The following is a 16,157-nucleotide window of genomic DNA, read 5'->3' as shown; positions in this document are numbered from 1 at the left end:
AGAACAGCCAAAGACAAGGTTGGAATGGTGGTCTGGGAGAGGGCCTTGAGTTCCAGCTGAGGGATTGCGCCTTAAGTAGACTGACAGCTGAAGCCAATGAAGGCTTTTGAGCAGGGCATGATACGATGGGAGTTTTACAGTTTTCAAAGTGCTTACACAAATTTGTTTGATCCTTATAATACCCCTATAGCAGGCATAGCAGGGTTATGGGCATTTTAGAAAAAAAGAGACTACTAAGGTTGGCAGATAGAGAGTGCTATAAAAAGGATAAGAGAGAAATCCACCTTACAACCACTTCCCCAACAGGTAAGAGGACTTTAGAATCTCTTTATGTCTAAGTAAGTGGGATAAGGAGAGATAAGAGTCAGTCAGTCATCTGGACAAGAATTAAACTTAGCTGTTTGAGGAAAGCTGGGGAACATAAGATCAGATACTTAATCTATTACAGTGGCCATCCAGAAAAAGAAAATAAAGAAAATAAAAGATTATATGACTAGTATATGCAGAAGACTGGATACCCTCAGAGCATCTGGGTTTTTTAAATTTTATTTCTTCAAATCGGGCTCAGAAAGGTTCTAATTTCTATCTTGTACAAAATGTGCATGGTTCCTATTTCTGAATAAAAAATTTATGCATTCAAATGGCTGACAGATTAGACTTCAGCTTACACTACACCCTATTAACTGGAAGAGTTCCAGGTCTCTTTGTGCATGCTACCTAACATAATAGGAAGATCATCTTCCTATTATACATCATAATCCTCCCTTTCTCTTTTTCTTTGTGTCTCCCTCACATACACACACGTATTTACAATTTACAAAGTGCATTCACATCAACTGTATGAGTTATTGGAACTTGTATAGCATCTCTGTTTTAGGGAAGAGGGTCTCCTAAGATTTTTTTTTTTTTTTTTGAGGTGGAGAGGGTTCTATAAAGTATCTTCAAATAAGAGACAAATCCCCTAACAGGTGAGAGGTGTTTAGAATCTTTTAAATATGCAGTTGGATCAATGGCTATCAACTCTGACTGCATACTCAAATTACCTGGGAACTCAGGAAAAATCGCCCATGTCTGAGCCCTACCCCAGACCACCTGAATCTGAATCTCTTGTGTGAGGGAGCCTGGAGGCTGCCCAGACATTTTTAGTTCTCAGTTCCTACAGTGATTTGGATGCAGGGGGCAGTTAGAACCCTGAATTAGGCAAGCATTTACAAGTGAACTCACAGTGTGACTTTTTTGAACCTACCTTTATCCTTATTCTGTTTTATACTCCCTGGTTTCAACAGACTCCAGACCTCCCCCTGCTCATTAAAAAGGAATCTTAGTTTTTCTTCTCAGTCCTTCTCAGTTTTCTTCTCAGTCTTTGAGATAACATGGGAGACTCGAGTTACCAAACAAAGCTGTCAGCTGCCCTGAATCTAGGAAAAGGTGAGATTGGTTTCTGGGAATAAGATAGAAAATTTCAGCCTTGTAGGAAGGGAGTCATGAAACATGATGTTTATTGGGCACTTGCTACATGTGTTAGGCATTGGGCTGAGTAGGTTGCATGGCTCATTTGATTAAATTTCACAATAATCCCTTGAGGTAGATGCTGTTGTTGGTCCCTGTTTTGCAGATAAGGAAACTGAGACACAGAAAATAACAGGAAGGTTACACTGGTGGAGCCAGGACTCGAGTCCAGGCAGTCGGGCTCAAGAATTCCTGCTCTCAACAAACTCGTGTTTATCAGGATCACCTGGAGAGCTAAAAACACGTACACAGAGGCCCAGGCCAGTTGAAGTAAGCAAGAGAATCCTGGGCCGTCATAATTTTAATAGGTGCTCAGCTGATTCTGATATTGACCAAAGATCAGCAACTACCACATTATACTATATTGCTTACAGGTGAAAATACTGAGGCACATTTAGATGAAGAAGAAAAGAGATCTTCGGTAAGGGGGTTTGACCTTTGTATGGGACAGAAGTAAGTTGAGCTCAAGGTACAAACTCTCAATGTCTCACACTGGCAAGCAAAGACAGGAGCCGTCTGCATCAGAGGATTGTGAACGGGAGGAGAGGGTCGGGGGTCCATAATCCTATTTCTGTAACTGAATCTCAAGCTTTGCTCCCATCATTTAGACACTGGAAAGACCCTGGTACACCCTTCCACCAAATCCAAGATGACACAGATTGAAGTCACGTTATTTTAGGTACCATTAAGAATAAAAAAAGAGCCACCCATTAAACAGTGACCTGCTGTCAATGATAAGACGCGTCAAAGTTTCTAAAATCAGAAAAATTATGTATCTTAGGATCCATGAAATACGGTACAAGCAGTGAACTCTAAAGAATTTGGTTCTGAAACCGTGGAAATCACTCAGCAAGTTGGGGAGGCTCCTGCTGACAGTCCAAATAACATAGTTCCAACAACAGGGAAAATATTCTGTGCTGCATATTTTAATATAATTTGTTTGCTGTAAGCATTGAGTACGTGTACACTAAAAGTAGAGGAATTCATGCCACCTTTTAGGTTTTAGTACTCAGTTTTCCTATCTATACGAGGATGTGGTAAGACTTCTCTGAGATGACATATAGAAACAAGTAGCACAGTACCTAGCACACGGGAAGACACTAAAAATCACATTTTCCCCCTTTGCTAAGTCTGACGAGATTTCTGTGTTGTTTGCAGTCAAGTTGGGGGAAGAAGGAAGGAAAGGAAAAGTAGTAAATGTCAAAAATTAGAATGAAAGTCAGAAGGACCATACGTGTTAAAACATAAATACCTGTTTGATGCTGTTCCAAAGTAAGTCTACTTTATGAGATGAGGCCAAGCTATAATCAATTCTGTACTAATGCTGCGTAAATTGGAGACTATTCCTAATTAGGAGAAGAAGAAATGATATACCCACGGGATTCCAATGGCTGATTAAAAATCTGATACCTTAGCAACTGGATTCATAAAGAAAAAACATAAAGAATATAATTATGTGACATTTGACTCACACTTTCTTTAATAAAACTTGTGGGTTATTTTGTTCAGTCGCATTATGCTTTTAGTACAGAATGATGAATTGATGAATTTCAGATATGGCTTGATTTTTTTCCTGAAGACCACGATTACTATTCCATCAGAGCAGCTAACTTAAATTTAGACACTGAATGCAGCATCTTTTACTGGAGTTTCAGTTGCTTTCAAAGGGAACTCCGCATGTGGAGCCCATTTTAGATAATGTGGAGCGCTGCAAGAATTAGGGCAAAGATATTTGCTGGCTTCCCGTGGAAAGATTCATGACTGTGACATGAATAAGAGTTGAATAAAGCACTGTCTGGTGAGAAATCAGATAAATAACCACAAGTGGGAAAACACTGCCGTCTCTGAGGACAATAATCACCCCAAAGTACAAAAATGACTCCCCACGACGGCCTTTGTGTTACGTGAGGTCATACAGCTTTCCAAAAAGTGCAGGAGTGCCCCTTTGAAATAGCCTCTATGTATTTGGAAAGGTTCACTGAGAGTGAATAAAGGGTTAAGTCACAGCAGTGTGGCAATCTCTTCAGAAAGGTTGAGCCTGAATTCTCTCTTTCCTGAGAGAATGACAGAAAGTTCTTCAGGTTTTAAAGACTGAGACATTTGTTACTCCAGAAGGCCTTTTATAATTTAGTAAAAAAAAAAAAAAATCTCTGACTGTAGGGAAGGGATTGAAAAGGGAAGCCTCGAATACAATTATTCACTCCTTCGTGCATTCCTTCTGCATACAATTGAGCACCTACTCAGTGCCAGGGTACAGGCTGTCTGCTGAGCAGGGGGACCTAAAGAGTACACAGCTGGTGCTATAAGAGCCTCTGAGCCCAGAGGACCACAGGGCTTTTTCCTGCAAGTGACTATGTAGCCGTATAGGGGGATCTTTCCCCCTCTTTTCCATCACTGGGGCTGCTGCCGTCTTCATGGCTTCTCACTATCAGTGGTGTCATAATCAAAGGGCCTTCCAGCCTCCATTCTCAGGGTCTCTCCACTCTGTGAGGCCAGCACAGCTGTCTTTCTAAAACACAAACTTGGACCAAAGCTCCCAGGCCTGGCATGCCAGGCCCTGCAGGAGCTGTTATGCTCTAGCCACTGGGATTCACTCACGGCTCCTCGGACTCAACTTCTTTTCCTTCTTCTGTGCCTCTGCCCGTGCAGGTCCCTCTGCCTAATGCCCCCTTTCCCTCTCTTGTCTACCTGGTGAACCTCCATTGATCTCCTAAGGCTCACTTTAAATGTCCCATCTTTTAAGTCACCCTCACTGACCCACCTAGAGGCCGAGCGATTCTCTGCCTAGCACAGAGCCTGGCGCACTGCAGCAAATAAATGCCAAATTCCTTCTCTCATTTTCTTCCTTGTGCTGCTGTGGCATCTTATATCCTCCACTCAGCCTCAGTCTGTGTTACTTTTTTTTAAAATAAATTTACTTATTTTATTTATTTATTTTTGGCTGCATTGGGTCTTCCTTGCTGCACGCGGGCTTCTCGTTGCGGCGAGCGGGGGCTACTCTTCATTGCGGTGCGCGGGCTTCTCATTGCGGTGCCTTCTCTTGTTGCGGAGCACGGGCTCTAGGCACGGGGGCTTCAGTAGTTGTGGCTCGCGGGCTCTAGAGCGCAGGCTCAGTAGTTGTGGCGCACGGGCTTTGTTGCTCTGCGGCATGTGGGATCTTCCCGGACCAGGGCTCGAACCCGTGTCCCCTGCATTGCAGGCGGATCGTTAACCTCTGCGCCACCAGGGAAGCCCTGTGTTATCTTTTTAAAACTTTGTTTAGAATCTGTGAGCGTCCTCGGGGGCGGGGCTGTGTCTCGTTCATCTCTGTGTCCCAGGGAAATTGTCTGGCTTAGAGCAGGTCAGTCTAACAAAATTTTTCACTGATACGAAGAATAAGGAGAGCAATAAGGTCCCTGGTTAGTTTTCCATAGAGTTAAATGTGTTTAGTTTCTCTTCTGAAATTATATACTTGAAACTTTGGGCTTATTCAAATAACCTTTCATTTCTTGCACCGCTGGTGAAACAAAATGGCATTTTTGGGACAAGAGTGAACCCTGCCTGTGTTCAAAGCTGCACTCCGTCACTACTAGCTGAGTAACCAAAAGCAAGTTATGTAATTTCTCTGTGTCTCAGTTTCCTCATCTGTAAAATGGGAAAAATAATTATAACTACTTCCTAGGGTTGTTAGGACAATTAGATAACTTAATATATGTAAAGTATATCTCACATTGAAGCAGGCACTCTCTATAGTATTAACTATTATTACTTCAGTTATGAAACAGGTGATAGAACTTTATTTTATTAATGTCCCTACCTAATAAAATTAAAACATTAGAAACTTTGTTTTCCATACTTCCCGCCTGCCTGCAAACACAATCTTATTTCTTTTTGAAATTTTAATGGTCTACGACATCCAAGGTCTGGGAATCACTTCTTTCAATTATCTAGAACTCTAAAATGGACATAAAGGACTGGGTTTGAGTCCCAGCACCACCAAACTGAAGTTAGCAAATTTAGCAAACTACCAGGGGTAAGAATGCCTGCCTTGGACTAAGGCAGGTTAGGACTGGTCATAGGGACATGGCAGAGGTGTTGGAAAATCAGAACCCCTCCTAGCAGAGAACTGAGAACATGCTGACTGGTTGCCAGGTGATGCTCAAAGGTTTCTAAAGGTCCTTCATACTAATGGTTTCCACAGAGCAAGCTAAACCTTTTGAGGAAAAACCTACTGTAATTAGTGCTCTATATGCTGTTGACTGGTCTTTTATTCACGTGAGTGAGGGGCTGGCGCAAAGGTTTCCCTGCTTGAGCATATTTCTAAGATGGAAAAGACAGGTGTTTATGTATCAAATAAACAGAGACCGAGTAATACACTCATTAAGCTTTGGTTTCAGTATGACTAAAAAAGAGGATTCCAACAAAAAAAGAAAAAAAAAGGCATAGCTCAAAGAAGTGATCTTAAATATAAATCTTCAGAGTTTTAGAGTTTTTCTAACACATTCTTTCTGGAATCACTATAAATAGTGAATTAATGTGTCTATTTCTTTAGGCAGAGATGCCCTTACATAAGCAATAGTTAAGTATACAGTTTAAAGAAAATTATATCATGACAGCAACATAAAACCAATGGAACGTACTGGCCAGTTAATGCCTGTCTTCCCCAATCCCGATCTCAAATCCTTTCTGATGTTACACGTAGAAAGACCCATCTTTAGAACCATGTCTGTTTTGTTCAACACAGTATACCCTGTACCCTGCACAGGGCCTGCTATACAGCAGGCTCTCAATGAATATACTATTTTGCACTGGGGGATGGGAAGGAAGCTAACACTGCTTGGAGACCTACTACGTGCAAGGTCCCCCATGAAGTCTTTTTCACATATACATCACCATTTTGTATTTCACATTCACACTGTTCATTGATATGGAAAGCAATAGAAATGAAGCTTATTGATATGTTGTAGGTCTAGGGCAAGACAAAAACTTCATAGACTTCAGTCCCCTCTTCTTGCCACGTCACCCCAACGTTTATAAACCAACAATGATCCTCGAGTTTTGACTCAAGATGATTTTCCATCAGCTTCATTGCTTCCTCGGTTTCCACTGCATGTGACATTTCAACATTTCAACCTTTCTCTACCAAGGCCGGCTCGGCTGACTCTTATACAAAGGTCCTCAGGGGCCATACAGTATAACAGAAAGAGAATGAACTCCTTCTCAAAGGAGTATGGACTCAAAGGAAAGAGATCCAGATTCCAGGCTCTGGATCCTACCTACTAGGTGTTCCTGGCAAATACGTCTCCAATCTCTTTGCAAACATTTATATGTTAAATTCAATTATCTGTGAAATCAAAGGGCTGGAATAGGTGATAAATTCATTTATTCAAACAACAAACTTATATTGAACATTTTCTGTAAATCAAACTCTTTGTCCGGTGCTGGAGATATAAAGATATCTAAGACAAAATAAAACCAAAGTCCTGCCTTCAAAGAGATCCCAGTCAACTGAGGTCACATTTTATGCTACCTCAAAGATTCTTTTTAATTTGAAAACACAATAAATCTATGTCCTGGGAACCCAAATGTCAATTAAGCTCACTCTGTAACAGTAATTTCAAAGCATGTTTGCTATCTTAGACCGGGTACAAGCCCCAAAGTAAAAGTGTATGGCACCTGGTCTGCAGAAGGACTTCCTATTGTTTCCGTCACCCTTTTTCATTTCTGGTTCTACTGATGAAGTAGAGTATTTGAACAATACTCTGGCAGACTTCAAATGGTGAAGTGGGCTGAGAAATCAGACACCCTACCATACTTTACTAAGGGAACCAAGTGAGGTCTATTTATTTTATTGGACAGTTTGAATTTATTATAGGTTGCTCATAATTTCCTGTCTCATTTCTTTAGTGCTCTTGGAATTTATGTCAGGATGTCTTAGGTTATCACTCTCCTTCCCTCCATTGTCCTAACGTTTACACCAACAGACTGAACTGACTTAGAGAAAGTCCCCGGACGAAAATTGAAGGGGAAAATACCCAAAAGTTTAGTTGGAGAAGGGCAGAACCTTTGGAAAAAAATCTGAAAAAGCAATGAAGATGAAAATGGAAACTCTGTGAAAGTTAATGTAGTGTAGAATTGGCGAACATACCACTTATTCCTTTAAACAAATAGAAGAAAGAACCCGCTTATGACGTGCACCCAAATAATTCACAGGTGGTGAAACCATTAGAGTCCTGCAATTTCTTGCTTCAGAAGTGGAATAAGTCTCCAGTATTATAAATGGCGTACGCTCACAGGCGTGACTTCTCTGCTATTCCCTTTCTCTGAACTATCCCCCCCTTCCATGCACAAGGCCTTTTGGGTTTTTTGTAATTAACTTATTTTAATAAGACCTTTAGATAAAAATCTAGTGAGGTAGGGAGATGCAACCTACTATACTAATTGCACTTACAGAATTATAATTCCAAATGGAATATGCTTATTTTTTGCCTGGATTTTGGTTATTATAAAATAAGCACAATGGAGTAGAAACTAGGTAAGATTGAAGCCTGCCATCATGATGCCCCAATGATGCTGGGCAGATGAAAACTCCCTAGATGTTGGTCGCACACAGTTAATGATCATTCTCGCAATGATAAATATTTGCTTTGAGAAAAGTTTCTTCCCAAAGAATTTATCTTAACTAAGACACTGTTATAGTGTGTTCTGCTGCACGAATTGATATTCTGAACGATAGAAATCGGAAAAAAATTTAATGTTTGTCTGAAGTCAAATACTGACTGATAATATCCATGAAGATAATACACTGATAATCTGTGGGAAGCCATAATTTACATTTACACACAGATGAGAGGATTAAATCGCCACTACCTAAGCAGGAGGGGGAGAGCAAAATGAGCCATCTTGTGGGGTAATTGAAAGTAATTATATACATCACAAAACTATTCCCTACAGAAGAGTTTTTTGAAAATTAAAAAAAAAAAAAATTGACAACAGAATGTCCAGCAACCTTCCAAGCTCCTCACTGCAAGGACTGTGCCTTAAATTATCTTCCATGGAGCTTGGCTCTGTGTTGGGTATACAGTTGGTGATAGATAAGTGATTTTCACACGAATGGAAGTAATCACTTGAAATTTTATAGTACTTTGGAGTTGACAAAACACTTCAACATCTAATGCTGTGTTTTCCTCTCAAGGTATCCTGGAGAGTTAGGAGAGATGGACAATCGTGCATGGATGAAGAGACAACAGCTTCGGCGAGTTATGTGACTGGGCCACGATCATAGGGCTGGAATCAGTGTTAGAGCCCAGATGGCCACACTCTAAAACCGGGGCTCTTTCCTGACACCTGGACACCTCCTAGAAAAAAGTATCAAAGATGATTGAGACTAGATATACTCAAGAAGTGTGTCTTACTTTATAAGTTCTGTTTGTTTGTGTGTGTGTGTGTGTGTGTGTGTGTGTGTGTGTGCGCGCGCGCACGCGTGTATGAGTCTGTTCCCCTCTCTGTCACTTGTTCACTCCTTTATCTTCTGACATCTCTGGAGCTGCATTGGTGTTGTGCCTCAGTTTCTGCTTCTTGGTATCCTTTTCTGTTTTCTTTGCCTTCCCCTTGGGTCTGTGTGGTTCTGTGTCCTTGGCCAGGTTGTGTGGTCCTGTTCCGCTCCATGGGATTCCAACTGTTTACCACAGCCCTGCCTTTTCCATCCCCCTTATTTCTTACTGCTCCATCTACTCCTGGATTTTGTTTGAAAAAAGGATTTTTCCACATACCTGCAAGTACTTAGAGAACTCTAGGTATACAATAAGTTGCAAACCACAAAGACTAAACCACCATTAGGGTGACATGGCATGTCCTTATTTTAATTTTTTCATATAATAAATGGAAAGTGGTATTGGTACTTACTTATAAGCATTCATTTCATCTAAATGTGAAGCAATGTTATTTAAAAAGGTTTTCAGTATGACAAAGAACACCTTCCCGCAACTATCAGTGTTTTAACACAACGAGGGTTTATTGCTTGCTCGTGGTTAAGCGAATGTTCACAAATGTAATTCTGTGAGACTGGCTGGCATGGCGGTGTGGGGCTCCGCTCCATGCAGCCATTCAGGGATGAGGCCTTCCATTCGGTGGCTTGACTATTTCCTAGAGTCTTGAAGTTCTTTACTGGATTCTCTGCATCCAGCAGGTGTATAAAGAGAGTTCTTGCTTACTTGGAGGATTATGTGGGAGATGTCAGGCCTAGAAGTGCCTTATGTCACTTCTAACGACATTCCATTGACCAGAACTCAATCATACTGCACCAACTAATTACAGAGAAAACTGTGAAATAAAGTCTACCTTCGTGCCCAGTAGTAAAGAGAAATGAATTTTTGGTGAATCCACAACATTATCTCTGCTATAATGAGAAACCTTCCAATTTCATAAAATTGTGGCTAATATAAGTATCATTTTCTTCCTGAGGACAGATTTTGTAAAAGGAAAAAATACTTGAGAACTAAATGGATTTAAAAAAAAGATATGAAACCTGCAAAATTCATTCTAATTAACAATGGCAGAAAGGATCTGCATTCAATTGTTTTTCATTGTGTGGAGAGAAAGAAAAACAGAGTATGTATCTTCTCTTTTGAATGTATTAGGCTTATTGATTTGGTCTTACTAAAACCAGAATTGGTGAAATGCTCCACATGTGAAATGGATGTTCACATGTTCCCCTTGCTACTTGTGCTTTACCCTTTTCTTATATTTTCTTACCAAGTCATTCCTATTCATCCATTTATTCATTCATTCAACAACATTTACTGAGACCAGGCATTCTGATAAAGGTAGGAGAAACACGTCACTCCCTCTGCTGTCACCCACAACCTTGTTGACTAGACAAAAACCTAAGTACAGTATGAGAAATAAATACAAGGAAGAACTAGAAGAAATTACATTTAAAAATATTGTCAAGAATACAGTGAATTATGTACGCCTCTGACAAACAACTACTAAATACTGACTATACACTGGTGGAATTTAGGGTGGGGTATTTTCTTCAAATAAAGGTTACAATAGTTACTGAGATAAGATATATTTCTATGACTGGAAGAGAGACTATTAACAAGTATAGGAAACTATTCAAACTGATTTAGAAATACTGAGCTTCTGGAAATACAACAAACAAAAAGCCAGAGGTCACTGTTGTCTGCAGACTACTACCATTGGGACATCTACACACAGCCAGAAAACGTCTAACTGCCCTACATGCTGGGTGCTCCCAGTTAGCAAAGTCCCTGGGAGAAGAAACCAGAACAGTTACGCTTTATTCAACGTAGTTTTTAATCTTGAAGTTCAGGAATTGGGGAGATTTAGTCATTTATTTTTGAGCTCATGGAAAGAAGGGGTTGATAGCAACAGCATACCCAGTCAGCAAGCAGGTTCCCCACACAGCTCTGCTGGCCTATTTCAATTAGGATCCTTTCGGACTTACATCACCTCTGCTATGCCAGTCCTAAGCCGCTCATGGGCCAGTCCTGCCAATCAAGCCAAAATTCAACCACATGGTATGGCTTTTATGATGCAGACAGAAGATGACATGAACTTGTCTCATTCTGGTGAAAACACAGTCTGAAGCCAGCTCTCTAGATGAAGAAAATTAGTAAAAACAGCAAGACTCTCAAACTCAATTTAGACACATTCTCCTGTGATTAGCTCAACATGCTTCACCAGTAGGTTATTCATGATGAGTCAAGGAATGCTCTCACTCAAGAAGAGACTATGGTCCTCCTGCCACAAAGAGGTCACTTCTGGGTCACTCTACCCAGGAGACCACAAGAAACAGTAGAATATGCACAAGGAGGGAAGGGTAGATTGAAACTTACAGAATTAGACCTGGAACCTAAAATAGACAAATTAAAAGCAGAGCTGTCACTTGACCAAAAAAACGAGATATATACATGAAGTCAGAAAACCCCGAACATGTGGAGAATTAGAGAATCATGTGAGTCTCTTTACATCCTTTGCTCTCTGAATTTAGTTCACAAATGGTTACGATGCCTGTATATACAACACATTCTACCGGGTTCTGGGGGAAATGCAGAAATTCACAGGACTCTGTGTTTTTTCCTGAATGAGTTTAAGATTATATTTTGATTAAGCCATAATAAAGGGGAGAACCAAAATACCAAACCATGTTTCATGCAAACATAAATCCTGTGCAAAATGGACCAACAAACTGGGTTAAAAAAGGAGTAGCAAGGACGGGGGTTAACCACACTTCACTGATTAAAATTGCACATAAAATTGCACAATGTTATAAAGATATAAGAATGAACTCTGTGCACTCCTAAGTTTGAATAATAGCCTACCATGTGGTCTGCTAGAGATCTGCTTTCCATTTTATTCATACATATTGGTAAAGGGGGGCCAACATGTATTAACACTCCTATAAATGCACAAATACATTTATTTATTCATTCTTTCTTTCAAAAGTCTTTAATATATCCACAGAGTCTTTCAAGGAAAAACTTTCCTGGTGTAACAGGATTCTTTTGTAGTTCACTAGTGACCACTATTGGACATACTTCCCTCAACTTATATGAAGCCATAGAACTGGTTCACATGACAATAATAACGGGGCCCAGAAAGTCGTCCTGAAACGGACTGAAATGCTAAAAACAGGAGAAAATAAAAATGTAGCTGACCATGTCTAGACAAAAAAGTTACAAAACCATGAAGTAAATAATAAATAATGCTTAAAGAAATGCCTCACTATGTTCTCCAGATGTACATGAAATATCCTTAAGCTTGACTTAAAGACAATGTAGGCATAAGAGTAAGAAATTGATGTAAGCAGTTATAGAAAGGTGTTTGTGCATGCACATGGACGGACACACACACACACACACACACTTATTGGAGCAGGCCACAGTCTGCTGTAAATAAGGGATTTAACATTCATTCCACAAGCTAATGGTGCTTCTCGCCATCCAAGATAGATCCACTTGGATAATAGTGGAGGAGAGTGCCAGAGCGACCAAAGGAATGGGCTATTGTGTCTGACTAGTTTCCACATATAAATTAGTGCAGAGAAGAAAAAGAAATTCAACAGAAAAACACATGTACTTTATTATAATTCTGAGTGCTACCCTTGCAACCGCCACAATAGCAGGCGAAGCAGCTTAAAACCACTTAAAAGAAACAAAAAGCAAATGCAAATGTGATTAAATGCTTTTCTGACAAGAAGTGATTTGACTTCAAGTTTGGATGGACACATATGTCAATGGCCGGTCATGGTTTTTGCCACATTCCTTTTGAGCTAAACAATTGGGACAAAGGAGGGAGAAGGGAAAAGGGGAGCAGGGTGGGGAGATGGGGTAGGTTGGGTTATGTGGCTTACTTTGACCTGAATATCAGAATAAAATCTCTTGCTCAGCACTACTGTCCTACTGTGTCCAGAGTGAAAAAAAGAAGTCTACGATGTTTGAGCTTTGCATGAAAATGTGGGTGGTGACAAAAAACAGATATAAAAGACACAGGCACTTCATTGTCTCAGGAGTAATGCTCCAGTGGGAAAGGGTTTTGGTAAAACTGAGGGTGAACAGCATACAATATTTGTATACACTCAGGAACAAAGTCATGATACAGACGATTCTGCTATCAGTGATATGAAGGCTGTTTTGAAGTAGAAACTGGGCTTTGCCACTAAACAACCAGGCTGTTTTCCAAGTAAGTAAAAAGGAATCTTTAAAAATTGCTTAAATTAATTCTAAGAGTAGACAGACTCTTATAATGTATAAAACAATTATAGGAAAAACAAGCCACCCAGTTCAATTTCCTGATCCAGACAAAAGGTTGAGCTGAAAATGTCACACTTCCGGTTCTAAGTCAACTACTGATCAGGCTAGACGTCACTTTCTCTTGGGCCAATAATTTACTTTTGGCCCAAAAGCTAAATGGGAAAGTGAATGAGCAAGTGTGACAAGTGCCCTTAATGCTGTACACATCTTTAAAGGCCAAGATGAGGCAAAAAGCCTAAATACCTCTGACAAAGACTACAGACCAACCTGTGTCATTTCTTCCATCACTGCTAAACATTTTACAACCACAGTACAAAGCAAACAAGTTATTTTCTCTCCATTATTTCACCTTTGAGTTCAAATATAAGCTTTTTTCCTTACCTGTAGAATGGGTTTAAAGATGCTTTATTTGCAAGGTTATCGTGAAGATTCACTGTAACGCTTTTCAAACAACTGGCCTCGTGTTTGGCACATTCAGACACACAGTACATGGCAGGTACTACTAAAGCTGTTATTACTCTGCACAGAGATGTATCTTGGCGCTCACCAGGCAGTTCTTTCTTTTCTAGCCTAACTCTCAGAATCCAAATTCATTTGAATACAGGTATAAAGCAAACCTGGGTCTTATTTCCTTTTATCCTCATAATACAATTATTGTAATTTAAATGAAATGTTTTATGTTTCAAATCTGAAATAAGCAAACACTCCTTCTTATCCATATAAGCGTCATTATATATTCAAACACATATATGAATATTCAAGATATCAAAGAGAAATATAATGCAATTTACCCAGTGGCTAGCAAAACAATCTATTCCTGAATGGGAAAGTTTTTCCAAAGTATAATGAGATCATACTTCTTTATGAAGATACCAAAATGTACTGTGTACCGGTAATTTGCTTCATGACGTAATTAAATGCGAAAATAACCCCTGCTTTTAAAAAAATACAAAGAGGGAAAGACGAGGCAAACCAATGGCGTGTATATAAGAAACACGTCCCATATGGAAAAAATGAGACACCTTTCATAAATTGCTTGCCCCACTCGTCATAAAGCACACCTAAACATTCTGCTTTTTATACTCCTCAGAACAGCTAAAAACGTACAGTCCATTCATACTTAAAGTTCAGTTTGCATTTAAATTTCTATGAGAACTTGAAAATATACTTCTATATTTACAGCTTTTGCAACGCAGCATTACGACTTCTTGGCTACAATGATGCAAATCAGAAGTGGAATTGTTAACATATTTAATCACTCTCTGATGATGAGCCTTCCTGGAGTTTTAAAATCTGTGCTTAAATAGCTTGCTCCCCTTCTTCAAAATTATAGTGCAGATCAAATTTGTCAGAGTCTAATCAGAACAAACATCCCTTCATCTTCGATGAATCAATGCAACCTATACATGCGTTGCATTTTTCCCTTTTTCCCTTCTTGCCTGGTTACCTTCTGAGGAAGGGCTGGCTCTCCATACATGCGACAGGGAGAGCTACAAGCACGTTTGTTTGGACTCAGTGTGTGCAAATTTTGGAATCAAACCTTCAGATGAGGTTTACGAAGCTGCCTGCCCAGAACACTCTGGTTTTAAAAAAATGTGCATTGCTATTAATATTTTGAGTGTAGATTTTTTTTGGACAGTAAAGGTTCATTTTCTGCCCATAAAACCAAGTATGAGTCACAACGGAACATTTACTTCGAGTCAAAAATGCAGTGTGTGCTGACGTTCCAGAGCAGAGCATCTTATCACTGTGACTGTGGAAAGAAGCTGCACAAAAAGTCAGCACTTTCTTCTTCTTCAAAAGCAGATCTGACATCAAAGACCATAATCCTCAATTCATAAATACTAGCATTAACTTGTATCCGCAGATGACTTGCCGTAATTATGAGCTATAATCTGGGTTGGCCACAGAGAGGCTTTCATTCCCTCTTTTACCTGTTTCCCTAGCACATGTGCACAGAGGAAGGAGGACCCATAAAAGGTAGTGGGGGAAAGCCCCTCACAGCCCATCCTTCAAAAATATTCCAGGAACACTTCAGTGAGTGAGTTTGATTTCAGGACATCTGTTACCTAAATTCCAAGCATGCACACCACCATTTATACAGCCCTCAGCTCACAAACTCCATGCAGTATGTCCCAAAGTTCATGTCTCAGTATGTCTCAGTATTCCTAGTTACCTCTAACTAATCCCACAAAGTCTTGCAGACTTTATTTTGCTTGGGAAGTTGGGGTTAAAATTCTGCAAGAAGCTTTTTTTTTTTTCTTTAAATCATGTAAATTATTTTACCTGGCGTTTGAAGAGAAAGATATACACAGGCACACACACTCACATACACACACGTACACACCACCACAACAGCACCCAGACTAAATGGCCATAGCGATGTATTGAAATGAAAAGGCATTTACCAGGAGCAGGAAAGCCAGAAAGAGGAGCGGTGTGCCAGGAGTTGCCCGACGGCAGCATTCCATGCTTGGATCCTTGCCGGAATCCGAATCGGACACTGAATAAGCTGCTAAGTGCTCCTCTGCCTGCTGTCACATCCAGTACTGGTGCTAACACTCCAGTCCTGCCTATCCGCTTCCATCAGCCCCGCTCACATTTCCTGACTGAGGGGTGGGTGGGTGGGTGGATGGGTGGGGGGTAAGCTGAATGGAATCTCTCTCGGAGCCGGCAGCCAGCCAATCAGGCTCCTGCTAATCAGACATGCTGAATAACAAAGCCAGGGGGACAGAGAAAGTGTAACAGTGCGAGCGAGAAAGGGAGGAAAGGACGAAAAAGAAACGAGAGCGGAGGAGCGCGCAGCAGAACCAGAAGAGAAATGCAAACGATGCAGAATTGCAAAAGATGAAGCAGAGCCCTGTGCTGTTAACTAACCTGGTTAGTTCT

The 16,157-nt window shown here is 40.3% G+C and overlaps 1 protein-coding gene across 2 annotated transcripts in view; it reads right to left on the bottom strand.

Moving 5' to 3' along the window:
* ADAMTSL1 (ADAMTS like 1) overlaps positions 1 to 15,872 on the bottom strand; it is a 470,361-nt gene extending 454,489 nt beyond the window's left edge. Inside the window, exon 1 of one of the 2 annotated variants that reach the window (XM_027105928.1) lies at positions 15,677 to 15,872. In XM_027105928.1, the coding sequence (XP_026961729.1) occupies positions 15,677 to 15,739 (63 nt within the window). In that variant the 5' untranslated portion in view covers positions 15,740 to 15,872. The remainder of the gene's footprint in view (positions 1 to 15,676) is intronic. The other variant, XM_027105929.1, reaches the window with a different exon arrangement.
* Between the last annotated feature and the right edge of the window lie 285 nt (positions 15,873 to 16,157).

The sequence above is a fragment of the Aethalodelphis obliquidens genome, unplaced genomic scaffold (genome assembly GCF_003676395.1).
Source record: "Aethalodelphis obliquidens isolate GAN/ISIS:26980383/991018 unplaced genomic scaffold, ASM367639v1 scaffold7, whole genome shotgun sequence".
Lineage (NCBI taxonomy): Eukaryota > Metazoa > Chordata > Mammalia > Artiodactyla > Delphinidae > Aethalodelphis > Aethalodelphis obliquidens.
The sequence above is the reverse complement of the archived record's forward strand: the minus strand, read 5'-3'. Positions and strand labels throughout refer to the sequence as shown.